General features: G+C 37.6%; 1 protein-coding gene across 15 annotated transcripts in view; it reads right to left on the minus strand.

Moving 5' to 3' along the window:
- NCOA2 (nuclear receptor coactivator 2) overlaps positions 1-14,945 on the minus strand; it is a 254,946-nt gene that overhangs the window by 11,821 nt on the left and 228,180 nt on the right. For all 15 annotated transcript variants that reach the window (XM_065582109.1, XM_065582105.1, XM_065582108.1 and 12 more), the window contains 5 exons: positions 8,701-8,866; positions 6,588-6,866; positions 4,601-4,678; positions 3,766-4,000; positions 486-663 (listed from right to left, as the gene is read on the minus strand). In XM_065582109.1, coding sequence (XP_065438181.1) covers positions 486-663; positions 3,766-4,000; positions 4,601-4,678; positions 6,588-6,866; positions 8,701-8,866 — 936 coding nt within the window. The remainder of the gene's footprint in view (positions 1-485; positions 664-3,765; positions 4,001-4,600; positions 4,679-6,587; positions 6,867-8,700; positions 8,867-14,945) is intronic.

A 14,945-nucleotide genomic window follows, 5' to 3' on the forward strand; every position in this document is an offset into this window, starting at 1 on the left:
CAAACTTCAAGAATAAGGTTTTGAAAACTTGGCCCGCACAGCATAAAGTCTAGAGCAGACGTCTTTCACATTCATGAACAAGACCTTGGAATAACTGAAGAACCATGAACTGTGGAAGATCCCCTCCCAAGCCTTATACAAAATCCAGTGTGTGTAGGAGCAGAACTTCTACTCAAAGTCACATTAAAGCTTTTCACCACATCTTATATGCTTTACACTATTTACATGTCAGCCCTTTCTCTGCATAGTACACAGGCACTAAAGCAGCATAACTAAGGCATCTTTATTAGCAGTAGGATTATTAATACACAGAATAATTTTTTTTTAATTACATAAGGGGTCTATTATAATAGAACGAGTGTAAGATGTCTAGTAAGCAGAGTAAAGACAAAATGTAAATACTTCCTCTTGTGAACACTAATTGAGATAAACACAAGGCAGAATTTAATAATGAAATTATGGCATTTGTATTTTTGTAGATTTACCTGTTTCCACCCATATTCCCTTGTGCCCACCCATTCATCTCTGTAGAGGATTGGTAGGCAGGAGTAGCCTGAGACTGCTGTATCATAGGACTCTGAGTATGAGCCATTCTTGGGGACATCAGTGGACTCTGGGGAGTGGTAGCCCCTGTGAAGCCTGGATCAGGTTGTTGACTTATTCCTAAAGAATAAAACAGGATTTTTAGTCATTGTACGTTGTAAACTAATACAAACCAAAGTCTTGATTTTCCAGAGAGATCTATGTGGACAGATGCTTATGCCTTTGTGGCTTCCCATGGATATCCACTGGAATCCACATGGGTGGACTCTAGCGCAGGATCTGAGTTAACATCAGGACATTACTATCGAAACGCTACATACACAACCTTTTAAAAAATCATTTCACAGCTGCACTTTGGCTAACTGTATTCCTTACTGAAAGTTATAGTGACAAAATGGAAAATCAGCCTTTTTGTGGAAATCAGGTACATTAAAATAAATAAAAGCCATTCTTCTTCACAGTCTCTATAAAAAGCTTTTCACTGCAAAAATGTTGTGCACTAGTTCCTAACTACACCATGCCTAAAATCACCTTAATTATGACACCATCTTTTAACATATACACCTCTACCCCGATATAACGCGACCCGATATAACACGAATTCGGATATAATGCGGTAAAGCAGCGCTCCGGGGGGTGGGGTGGGGACGGGGCTGCGCGCTCTGGCAGATCAAAGCAAGTTCGATATAACGCAGTTTCACCTATAACGCGGTAAGATTTTTTGGCTCCCGAGGACAGCGTTATATCAGGGTAGAGGTGTACAATGTTCTTGTAGCCATGTTGGTCCCAGGATATTAAAGAGAGAAAAGGTAGTAGATGAGGTAGTATCTTTTGAAAGCGTGTCTCTCTCGCCAATGGAAGATAGTCCAATAAAAGATATTACCTCACCCACCTTGTCTCCTCTTTTAACATTCAGAAATTTTTTTCCATACGCTTCTGTAAGTTTCCATAACATTTGTGTCTGTGTCCTTTTGTGCATGCAAAACAGGTAATGTCATTTTGAACGATTAGTTCATTTTGCACAGTCAGAGCCTGTTTATGTGCAAAGATTCACTGGTTTAACTTAAGGTGTGATTTTACTGATTTCAAAGGCTAAACTGGCACAAAAGTCTGCATGGACACATAGGGTACCTCTACACTGCAATAAAAGACCATGGCACAGCCCTGGCTCAGGTTCATGGGGCTTGGGCTGCGAGGCAATAAAACTCTAGTGTGGACATTTGGGCTTGAGCTGGAGCCTGGAATCTGAGAGCCTGGGAAGAGAGTGGGTCTCAGAGCCCAGGCTCCCACCTGAGCCTGAATATCTACATTACTATTTTTAGCCCTGCAGCCCAAGGCCTGTGAGACCGAGTTAGCTGATCTGGGCTCTGAGATTTGGTGCTGAGGGTTTCTTATTGCAGTGTAGACATACTCTTATTTTCTTTTAAACCAAGCTTTTTTTGCTTTACTTTAAGTCAATCATGAACAGGTTTAAACTAGACCAAAATAAGCCACTCTGAAAATGAGAAATAAGAATATCCGCATTGGGGTTTCCACTGGCAAAACAAAGATCAATGAAAACTTGTGTTTAGACAAGGCCAATATATATTACAAAATGTGTCAAAGGCACCCCTGAATTTCAAATCAACATTACCAAACAATTACAAATTAACAGAATGTAACAGAATTGCCTGCTTGCCTACACAGTGTAAAACTGCTCAGAAGGCTGAATGAAGCATGTACAGCAACATTCGACACTGCAAGCGAGTTCACTAAACATCTCTATTCTTGTAATATTTACAACAAAAAGAGTTAAAAAATAAACTAAAACATTTTGTGATATACAGAAAAAATCAAATACAAAGATCCCCATTAAAACAGTTCGGTCCCAATTTTCTCCCTCACCACAAATCTTAAAATGTTGATTGAAAATTATAATCAAAAAGGAAAAAATGTTATCATCTGAATCTTTGCCTGGACTGTAATAAAAATTCACTTCTGGTGACCTGTAAGTGTGGAAATCCATAGCTCAAAAAGGCACGTGCCCAGTCCTATCTATAGTAAGTCAAAAGAAGCCTCCCACAGGGTATTCTTTTCACCAAAAAATGAGCAGAAAATGTCTTGTCAGATTATACTGTTTGCACAAATAGATATTTTAATGCTCAGAGAGGAAGCATGGTCCAGCGAAGAGGACTCTGGAGTGAGAGTCAGTAGACATGGGATCTACTCCCAGCTTTTCCACTGAAACTGTGCATGACAGTGGGCAAGTCATAACTTTTCTGTACCTCAGTTTCCCCATTATAAAATGGGTATAATAATGCTTAGTTACCTTTGTAAAGCAATTTGAAATCAATGGATGAAAGGTATGATATCGGAACAAGAGACAGGAAATTTAAAAATTCAGCATGAGATAGAATGAATTTTTGTTAGTTATATCAGCAGAACATGCACATAGTACCTATAACTGTTACACGGGAAGAGGAAAGGTCAAGGCTATGCAGTAGTAATAAGCTGTATCTGACCTGTCCACCCCCAGAACAAACCTGAAGACTGCTTAGTTAAACACAAGAGCATAATGACATTGGCAGCTATATGCATATAAGTTTGGACATAGGGAGGGGAAGTCTTTTCTGATATTAAGGTAAATTCAGTTAACTAAAAGTCAACACTTAAGCTGTTAATTTGACATTAATACATGCACAAAAATATTAGAAGTTACACACCTAATGTTAACTAATCTCTCAAGATCAACACATAAAAACAAATCAGTATAATGATGATATAAAGGGATTATGAACAGTTTTGCTTCTAAAATGATTTTTTACACAACTTCACTCTGTTCACCAATACTGACAACAATTAGCATATTTTTATTCATCTTCACTGCTGGAGTAAATATTGATTTATTTGTTTTGGTCAGAATCCAAAGCCTTTCAAGCCCCTTTGTATAAATATAGCAATATTTATATGTGTGTGTTTATACACACACTTCTGCCATTCAGCAGAGAAGATCTGCACTCAGAGAGAAGGTGGTACCTGAGCTGAGAATCTGGCAGGTACTGTACTGCCTTTTTGGGACTCATGACAGGCCCAAAGTGTCCTCTCATATTTCCCATCATTCCCTCATTAACCGGATTCATCTGGGAGCCATGCAAGGAGCTGTAAAAGAGGAGCTATGACCCAGGACTGGGGACACTGGGGAAAAAGAACTGGTGAAAGGTGTTGGGGATGTAAGTCCAGTACCATAGTTTGGAGGAAATGGAAACTGCTGTGCGTTTGCCTGCGGAATCCGTGGGTTGCTCATGGTTGCCGGTATGCCACCAGAGGCCACCATGCTTGGTGACATATTCAAACTCTGTCCTCGCATCATCAGAGTCCGCTGTTGCACCTGCTGTTGCTGATGCATTTGTCGTTGCCTCAGGTGCTGGCTCAGTATCTCCCTCTGCCTCTGGGCCAGCATCTGTGCATTGATAGGTGCCTATAAAGAAAATGATAACTGAGAATCAATACATAATATTAACTACAGAGGCATCTCTATGGGAATGACTCATAAAATTCAAGTTCCTTTCCTCACCACATGCCTAACTATAAAATTAGATGGAAGGTGAAATTCCTAGCATTACTTCTGACATGTGCTGAAGAATTTCAAAACTGAAATAGAGATTAACATAGATAATTTTAGTATTACAAGTTTAAGATTACAAATCATTGGAATGAATTGTTCCACTCAAATTGCCTTTTCCCTATGAGGTGAGGAACTCAGGTTAAAATGTAGATTTGTCACCATTCCTTCTTCACTCCCAGGAACCAAATTACCACACAGGTTAGAGATGGAAAAGGACCTTAGGAATGCAACTTCCACAAGTTGTTTTTGTATTTTAAATCTGGAAATAAATACTCTAATTTAGGGTTGTATTGTTTTGTTTACAGTCTCTGCCTTATGATTTATTACTTGCATTTACTATGTATTATTGACATATTTAAATTGAAGAGTCTAGGTTTCAGGAGAAACTAAACTTGGGACAAATGGAAAATGCAGTGAACAAAACAGAAGTACCTACAGTACTAGCTCCCTTACCTGTGTGGGTACTCCAGGTCTCAGAGACAGGTTCATATTGGAGACGCTGCTGATTTGATTTATCAGTGGCTGGCGATTCTAAATCAACAAAATGAAAATGAAGGTAGAAGAAGAATGCTAAACAAGGGAACCTGCATGCAAAAGGAATACAAACAAAAATTCTGCATGCCTTGCGGGTTCTGGTGGACAGTCTCAGTTAAGTATTCATTGTTTTAGCTGCCCAATTCCCATTAATGTTAAAAAACAAACAAACCTCATGCTTCAAGGAGACAATATGCCATATGATCTACAGTAACTCATGCATGCACCCCCCAGCACTTTGAAAGTCAGCACCTGTGCAGCCCTGCATGTGCTATCAGGAGGAGGGAGTGGTGCGCTCCAGCTGGATAGCATGGGCTCATCATCATGTTCAGTTTGTAGTAGGGAAGTGTTTGTAGCTACTGCCCTGCATCTATTGTGTTTCCTCCCTCCTGCCTCAGTCCATGCTGCCTTGCAGAGTGTGAGGCTACATTAACAACAGCATACTAACCCTTGAGGGCTCAGCCGAGTGCTAGTTCATCATTTAGCAGCAAGGCATTCCCTGGGAAACATTTTGTCCTCTTACTCCTCCACCTCAACCAAGCTTCACAATCATTCATTGCTTTGTACAATATTAAACTGTTTGTTTAAAAAATGTATACTGTATATGTATATAATGTCTTTTGTCTGGTGAAAAAAAATTTCCCTGGAACCTAACCCCCCCTATTTACATTAATTCTTGTGCGGAAATTGGATTCGCTTAACCTCATTTCGCATAAAGTCACATTTTTCAGGAACATAACTACAACGTTAAGTGAGGAGTTACTGTATATGGTATAGCAGCCTGAGAAATTCCAAATGCAATGCCTTTATAACTCTTATCTCTTATGTGCTTATAATTAAATTATTAGCATTTTCTCTAAGCTAGAATTTATCCTGATGTTTAAGCTGGAAATGATCTTAATGTAATGTGCATAACATTTTTATGTTCTATGTAAGACATGAGAGGCAATTGTCCTGTTGTACTAGGCACTGGTGGGGCCTCATCTGGAGAACTGTGTCTAGTTCTGGGCGCCACACTTTAAGAAAATTGTAGACAAATTTAAGGGCGTCCCAGAGGAGAGAAACAAAAAATGATAAAAGGTTTAGAAAATCTGACTTCTGAGGAAAGGTGAAAAAAATGGGCATGTTTATAAAGAGAAAAGAAGACTGAGGGGGACCTGATAAGTCTTCAAATTCGTTATGGGCTATTATAAAAAGGACTGTGATCAGTTGTTCTACTATCTATAAAGATAGTTAAGCACTGGAACGCACTGGTAAGGGAGGTTGTGGACCAGTTAGACAAACACATTTCAGGGATAGTCTAGGTTTACTTGGTCTTGCCTGAGTGCAGGGGGCTAGACTAGATGACCTCTCGAGGTCCCTTCCAGTGCTACAATTCTATGATTCTGTGATTTTTAAATGTATATCAGTAAACAATATATGGCAAAAGGAATGGTGAATTAAAACAGTCACAAACTGGAAACAGTGACAAAAGAAAGCATTTAGGAATCTGGCAGCAATTCAGAAAACAAGTATATGATTAGGGTTCTGAATACAACTGAATAGAAAAAAAAAAGTCCATACATCAAAAGACATCATTATAGCATTGCACAAAGGGCTAGTGAGACCAGGATTTGAGTACTGGGCACATTTTTTGCACCACATTATTATAGAAAAGATAATGACAAGCTGGTAAAGGTGCAGAAGAGGCCAACAAGGAGAATAAAGACACTATGTATTATCTCTGTAAAATTCATTATGGCCAATATTTCTATTTCAACTGTGGAATTCAACAGGAATATATATAATAGGGAACACACTTAAGAATTAGACTATTCAGAGCTAGCTAAATTCAATGTATTTACTCTATATTAAATTACCATAATCTGACTGAACCAGTGGTCGATAACACATAAACATAGAATACCTGCTGTGCTTGGAGTCTATGTTGAAGCTGAAGTCTCAGCTGATTTGGCTGGTTCTGCACTATACCAGTAGGCCTGAGACCAGGCCTAGGCTGCATACGCAGTGTTGCGTAACCAGGCCGTTGTCCTATTGGGTGAAAGTTTGGGTCCTGCATGGGTGTATAACTACCCTGGGCCATTTGAGCCTGAGATGCATATTGTTGAGTGAAAACCGGTGTCTTTTGTTCTATTATGATGTTGGATTCCTGACTTGAGAATGGCTCTGGATCTACAGCTTGGCTCTGCAGAAATATACAAACCAAAATGTATATAAACACATAGTAAAATATATTCCAGTCTAAAAACCCAGTCTTCCCACAAAAATATGCCATTATTAAAGGGACACTGTATAGACAAATTTGCCCAAAAAGACTGGTACATTTTTTTACTGATTTTTTAAACAAAACTTAAGATCAATAGAATTGTTTCCATGACTTAAAAAAAAAAAATCAAGCAAAAAACCATTCCAATGAAAGGAGAAATTCTCTGCAGTCTTTTCAATGCAAACATCGCAACATTGTGCTAGTGCAGGAGAACTGAAAGTGAAAACGACTAGAAATTCTAAACAGTGAGGACTAGCCTACTTTTATCACTGAAACTGGAAGAAATTCAAAGAGTAATAAATACACAAATAGTGAAAGACAAATTAGATTTCAAAATATTTTCAGTGTTATTAAGCTGAGTTGCCATTTGCAATATAAATGTCTCAGATTTTCAAAGGAGCCAAAGGCAATTAAAAGCTCAGCTTTCATTTCAATGGGGGATGAGCACCTAACTTCCTTTGAGTATGTCTATACAACAGCTTTTTTACCTCAAGTTAACTGACTGAGAATTAACGCAAGGCTGCTGACACATTTCTAAAGGCTATTCTGAACATTCCCTAAACATCTGTTCCAGGTTACAGTCATTTGAAGTTTACCTTAGACTGCTCAGTAGTTTACTCTGGCAATCAATTAACTCGAGGTTAAAAATCCTAGTGAAGATTAAGATTTCATCCATAAAAGCTACGACTTTCAAAGGTGACTATTCTTTTTATAAATTGTTAACATCTTAAATTTAACAGTTTCCTTTAAATCTGTAGAAGTCTTAAAACCATTTCCATGGAGACACTTGTCAAAAGAAATTCATATATCATTTTCCTTCAAAGAAATCGTTCTTTTTCACACTGATCCTTTGGTAGTGCTCTTGAGGCTACTCACTACTACATGAATTACTTATGAATACAGAATGAAAGTTTCACCTAATGAAACGATCACCAGAATCTTGTCCCTACTAAAGCACTGTATTCAGTATTCTATCAGACAGGTGCATCTTTCTCATGTCCTGTTCAGGATTTTATTGACTTTATTTTACCACTTCAGAGTCCATAGATAAAGGAACAGATGCGGAGAAAGACAAAGGTCATATCTGAAATACAGGGTGATTTCAGAGGTACAGTTCTGACAAATGGGAAAAGAAATGGCTATAGTCGGCTACACAGATGAGCCACAAGCACCAACCCATCTCAGAATGTTAAACATTTATACAGGCAAGACTGACTGTTTTGATAATGCAATTTCAATTAAAAATTGGTTCTTGGCTCAGTCTTGTATCTAAGTCCTATTTTTTCCTAAGCCTTTACTATATTTCTATTTGTATTATTTTATTTAGCATTGTGTAACATTTTTTGTATTTGATGAGAACTAATTGAAAGTTAATAAAAACAATTAAAAACAAAAAATAACAGATTAAGGACCCACTACAGCAAGGCATATAGGCACAATTCTAACATTAAACCAATATTGTTTTAGGTGGTTATGATAAAATCAGCTGTTGCAGGTGGAATATAGAGCCCTTAACTCAGATCTTGGCACTTAAATAAAGGAGGAACTAACTTGCATGAAATCTGTTTTACAATTAAATATACTGGCAATTTCTAAAGCTACACTCAATTCTTTTTACTGATCAGAATATTAAATGTTGTTGTTTTCCAAACTGAGAGCATGTGTGTATATCACATCAATCTTTATCTCTCTCACTTTTAAGGGATTTAAACTTTTTAACTAGTAATTTAGAATTTGATAGTATCAAGTATACCTGGCTAACCAGTTCTGGTATTCCGAGAGCCCTGTCAATTTCTTCTAGGCCATCAAAATTCCTTAGTGCCAAATAAAGCTGATCCAGGAGCGTTCCCTCATCACTTGGTGACTCTGTTGAAGGATGCGGGCACAGCAAGTCATCTGGTGAGCTGCCAAATGGTTGCCTGTGAAGACATGAATATAATCTTGGTAAACAGGTGTTGGAAGAAGAGTACCCACTTCATGTACCCATTTATTTCTCACAAATTGAGCTAGTGAGTCTTGTACTACAGGTGACAATTATTTCCATAGCTGCCAATTTTGTTTGGTAACTTCTCACTGTGTAATCCCCAAAGAAACAGCTATACAATTCTCCCTTAAGTCACCAAGTGTTGTATGCATGCATGCAGAGGGAAACACAAATACTGCCAGAGATATTTCTCAGAACTAACTTCACAGAATGGGATCAACAAATGAATATGGAAGTCAATGTAGAATATGTTTAATGAAGACAGACGCAAATCACTTAGCTAAATAAACAGAAAAGGAATGACATCTTTTTACTAGTAACTCCAAATTACATACACTAGATTAAAGATACTACCATGAGCAGATATAAGGACATAGTCATATAGAAAGCTTCCTTAAGAATGGAACCACACTCACTCTTATTTATCACCCTTGTGAATCAGAGTCAAATATAGTCAAAGGGTAAAATTCATCCCAACTCACCATACCAAGCTCAAGTAGCCCAGTTTTGTGCCAACAAAGAGAACAAAGGAAGACTTCCTCTACTCCATGTCACAGAGTGCAATAGCACCATTGAAGCAACAGCCCCGTTCACTGGGAAGTGGTAAAACCACGCAGCAGTGGATCCATCAACACCCACTCTTGCCCAGGCTAAAAACACTTTACTTTGCAGGGATGTATGTCCTGATTCAGCAAAGCACTTAAGCACGTTCTTAACTTTAAACATGTGTTTGAGTGCCACTGACTTCAGTGAAAACTTAAGTGCATGGCGCATGCTTAAATGCTTGATCGAATTGGGCCTTAGAATGGGGCCACGAAGGAGATGGGCATTCTGTCATGTAAAGAGCGCTGAGTTTCCAAATCCTGTTCTCCATCCAGTAGAACTGCACTTGACAGGCAGGCACCTAACAGCTGCAAAGGCAGGAGGAAGTTTTATCCCCAAACTGGAAGATCGTACTTATTTAGAAATAAAACTGGATTTGAAACACCATTTCAGCTGCAGCTAAATATCATATCTCTTCTGGGTACTTCACACAGAAATGTTTCAGGACCCTATACAGCTTACAGACATATACAAACATACTACAGAGGATGCAGCCTGCTGGAAGTGCAAGGTCACCCGAGGCACTACCTTACATGTTGCAAGGGAATGTCCTGTCAAAGGCAATTACTGAGAGTCAATGGCAAGCTTTCTGTCAGACTTTGGGGGGCGAAAACAGATCTACACAATACACTGATACTCTTGGCAAATACCTCACCATGCACCCAGCTTTGAGAAGATATCCTGCCAGAGTTAGCATTATGTTAGCTTCCATAATGAAATTATTATTTGCCAGTGGGAGTCTAATCTCCACACCACAGTGAAGGCTAAGAGAAATACGGCCAGACTACACACTGGAGAAGAAAACATATTCCAGGGATTATGACCAATTGGATACCCATTCACTCAGCAAAGTAATAAAATATACTAAACAGCTCATATATATACACTAAACAGCATTTTGCATCTTTCAAGCACTGCACAAATATAAACTTATTAATCATATAGAGAGAAAATTACTAACATTCGCTCTCCCATGGAATTAGAAATAATTTTAGGAGAAAAACAATAGAAAAATCCTACAACCTTTATCCAAGTTGATATCAAACTCAACAAGTGACCTTGTTAAAAAAAACACTCCTGGAGCCAAAAAAAAAAAAAAAAAAAAGAAATTGTGAATGGATATGAATATATACAATGAGAAAACAAAAATAATAAATCAAAACGTTGAATGTCAAAAATTGGAATTATTTACTGATAATTCATCTATTGTGTACACACTGATGCTAAGATCAACTCTTATCTATACAAGTGTATTCTTTTCTGAATAATTAATTTTGTAACAAACTGTATGATATATGACTCCTGATAATAATTAATCAAATTATTTAAAAAAAAAAAAAAGACAACTCAGTGCTTGCTTGACAAACAACTAGTTGGCTTCCTTATTATGTAGATTGCAGATCACTATTTGTCCCAGATAACATACAATAATATAAAGATTGTGAAATCTAATCCATCAAGAGATGATGCAAACAAGCCAGGTAGATGAAAGGGGATTGGCAAATAATGATGCAATAATAAACTATTTCCTAATTACAATGTACAAAATAATTGTTTGACTTTTAGATCCATTGGAGAAAATAGAGAAAAAACTGTAGTTTACATAAAAGGTGAAGGGAAGTTGGCTCTGGATTCTGCTAAATATATCCCATTATATCACAGCTGAAGCTTACAATATACATACTTCTTTACCTGAATGAAATTCAATAGTAAACTATTGAAACTGAAGATAATTATTTTTCAATATTATGAAGAGCTAATCTTTGCAGGCCACAATCTGCCAGAGAAGTAAACTATGAAATGATTAGGCCCATTAGTGAGGGTGCTCCACATCTTGCATAATTGGGCCCTCAGTTTGTAATCTGCTAGGGGCAAGGAGCCTGGGTGAAAACCTGTCTCCACTGAAGTCAATGGGAGTTTACCGTTGACATCAATGGAACCAAGATATCATGTTCTGTCTTTATTGGGTTCTGTACGAACCCTATGTCACTAAATAAGTAATGACAATGACATTCTCCAGTCCTGATTCCAAAATGGAAGTTCTGGCCAGCACAAGTTGAAAGTCTGCACAGACTCCTGAACAGTCATTTGATAAATACATGACAATTTTCCTTGTGTGTGGACTCTCTACCTAGTAGTACAATGCATCATGAAAGTATTAAGAAAAACATGCTTTATCAATTACTGTACCAGAAACAGGAAAATTCTGAATGCTTCCCACTGTGTGTAATACATTAAAAAACCCACAAATCTCCTTCTAACAGGAATATATTTATCCTCTGATCCTAACCATAGCAATATTAGGCCACTGCAACATGCTTTACCAGACACTACACATTACAAATATCCAGAAACTGAAGTTGGTACAAAATGCAGACGCCTTCTTATTTAACTGTGTATCTTGCCACAAGTGTATCCAATCTGCGTGTCATTATCTACACAAGCCATTTATGGGTTTTCCAGTGGAGCTTAAGGCATTGGTTCTGACCTTATAAGCCCTAAATGGCTAACCGAGAGGCTGCCTCTCACCTTGTGCCATACAGCCACATTTTAGATCAGCATGTTCAAGCTCAATTTGAAACTCCACAGGTAAGAACAGGAAAAGGCTGCTGGAAGGGCATTTTCTCGGGATCCCATGTTCTCAGAATTTACTCTTCTCTTGGTCCTATATAGTTCAAATCTATTGCCTTCAGGACATGCTGTAAAGTGCAGCTTTTTTCCTCCCTCAGACATTTGCAAACGGGAGCAATGTGAGGGCAGGACTTTGTGGGAATACAATTATTTTAGCTTATTTACCTGGTTTGTTGGCATTGCTGTGATTTAGTTATTTTGGAGAGATATTTCTGCTGGAAGTACTTTTAAGTAGGGCTGTCGATTAATCGCAGTTAACTCACGCGATTAATTCAAAAAATTAATCGCGATTAATTGCAGTCTTAATCACAATGTTAAACAACAGATTACCAATAGAAATTTATTAAATATTTTGGATGTTTTTCTGTATTTTCCATATATATATATTGTATTCTGTGTTGTAATTGAAATCAAAGTGTATATTATTTTTTATTACAAATATTTGCATTGTAAAATGATAAACAAAAGAAACAGTATTTTTCAACTCACCTCATACAAGTACTATAGTGTGATCTCTTTGCCGTGAAAGTGCAACTTACAAGTGTAGATTTTTTTTGTTTTGTTTTTGAGTACAGTTATGTAACAATATAAAACTTCAGAGCCCACAAGTCCACTCAGTCCTACTTCTTGTTTAGCCAATCGCTAAGAAAAACAAGTTTGTTTACATTTACAGGAGATAATGCTGCCCGCTTCTTATTTACAATGTCACCAGAAAGTGAGAACAGGCATTTGCATGGCATTTTTGTAGCCGGCATTGCAAGGTATTTATGTGCCAGATATGCTAAATATTTGGATGTCCCTTCATGCTTCGGCCACCATTCCCAAGGACATGCTTCCATGCTGATGAGGCGCGTTAAAAAAATAATGCATTAATTAAATTTACGATTGAACTCCTTGGGGGAGAATTGTATGTCCCCGTTCTGTTTTATCCGCATTCTGCCTCATATTTCATGTTATAGCAGTCTCAGATGATAACCCAGCACATGTTGTTCATTTTAAGAACACTTTCACTGCAGATTTCACAAAATGCAAAAAAGGTACCAATGTGAGATTTCTAAAGATAGCTACAGCACTCAACCCAAGGTTTAAGAATCTGAAGTGCCTTCCAAAATTTGAGAGGGACGAGGTGTGGAGCATGCTTTCAGAAATCTTAAAAGAGCAACACTCCGATGTAGAAACTACAGAACTCGAACCACCAAAAAAAGAAAAATCATCCTTCTGTTGGTGGCATCTGACTCAGATAACGAAAATGAACATGTGTTGGTCCGCACTGCTTTGGACTGTTATCGAGCAGAACCCATCATCAGCATGGACGCATGTACCCTGGAATGGTGGTTGAAGCATGAAGGGACATATGAATCTTTAGCACATCTGGCATGTAAATATCTTGTGTCGCCGGCTACAACAGTGCCATGAGAACGCCTGTTTTTACTTTCAGGTGATAAACAAGAAGTGGGCAGCATTATTTCCTGCAAATGTAAACAAACTTGTTTGTCTCAGTGATTGGCTGAACGAGAAGTAGGACTGAGTGTACTTGCAGGCTCTAAAATTTTACATTGTTTTATTTTTGAATGCAGGGTTTTTTTTGTACATAATTCTACATTTGTAAGTCCAACTTTCATGATAGAGAGATTGTACTACAGTACTTGTATTATGTGAATTGAAAAATACTATTTCTTTTGTTTTTTTACAGTACAAATACTTGTAATCAAAAATAAATATAAAGTGAGCACTGTACACTTTGTATTCTGTTTTGTAATTGAAATCAATATATTTGAAAATGTAGAAAACGTTTAAAATATTTAAATAAATGGTATTCTATTATTGTTTAATTGCGCAAATAATTTTTTTGATTGCTTGATAGCCCTACTTTTCAGGTATGTCAAAGGTGCCATATGGAGCATATGGAGAATAGCATCGGGAGAACTACTGGAAAAACATGATAAAGTGGGAAAGCATCAGGAAAGACTGGAACTAAGGCCATGTTAAAGCTATAAATAACACATCATACTCTGAAATAGTCACAGGCTATGTTCTCCCCCCCCACCCCCCCAGCGCTTTCATATCATTCCTCAAAATTCACTTCTTTCAACTTATTTCCATGCTGATTTCCTTCCCTGTGCTCCTCTCCTATCCTGCCCTACTTCATTCTCAATTTGAAAATGTGTTCCTCTTTCATCTGCATGTTCTATGTTTATCTAATTTAAACTGTAAACCTTTTGGGGGCAGAGAATGTGACTTTTTAAGATATCTGTAAAGCCCCATGCACAGTTATGGCACTATAGGAAATGTATAGTAACAAATATAAAGAAAAACATACAAGTTTAATATGCACTGATCAGACTGTAATTGTGCATTTGGTACTGCGAAAAACAGACTTAGATAATTTTAACCCAGGGAGAGAGAGAGACTTTCAATCTTGCTTTATTTATTTATAGGATTCTAGCCTGAATAAAACAAAACATACAAATAGAAAAACCCTCCCCAGAAGTTGAAGGGTGATCTACACTAGAAAAAGTAGTACCCACATTAGAGCAACAGGCAGCAATATTGTAGCTGCACTCATGGTAAGTCACTAATGTAAATAGGGCTCAGGCATCTTTTCCATCTGTTCACCTTCTAGTTTTCATGACTTGATGGTAAAAAAAATTCAGAGTCCTGCCTATATTAATTCTTGCACTATTTCCACCACCTGTGCATCTGCACAGAGTTGATGCAACATGGAGGCATAAATTCTTTCAGTGTACACATGGCCTAACCAGCAGAAGGAGTAATTGGAG

This window comes from Chrysemys picta, chromosome 2 (assembly GCF_011386835.1).
Source record: "Chrysemys picta bellii isolate R12L10 chromosome 2, ASM1138683v2, whole genome shotgun sequence".
NCBI classification, from domain to species: Eukaryota; Metazoa; Chordata; order Testudines; family Emydidae; genus Chrysemys; species Chrysemys picta.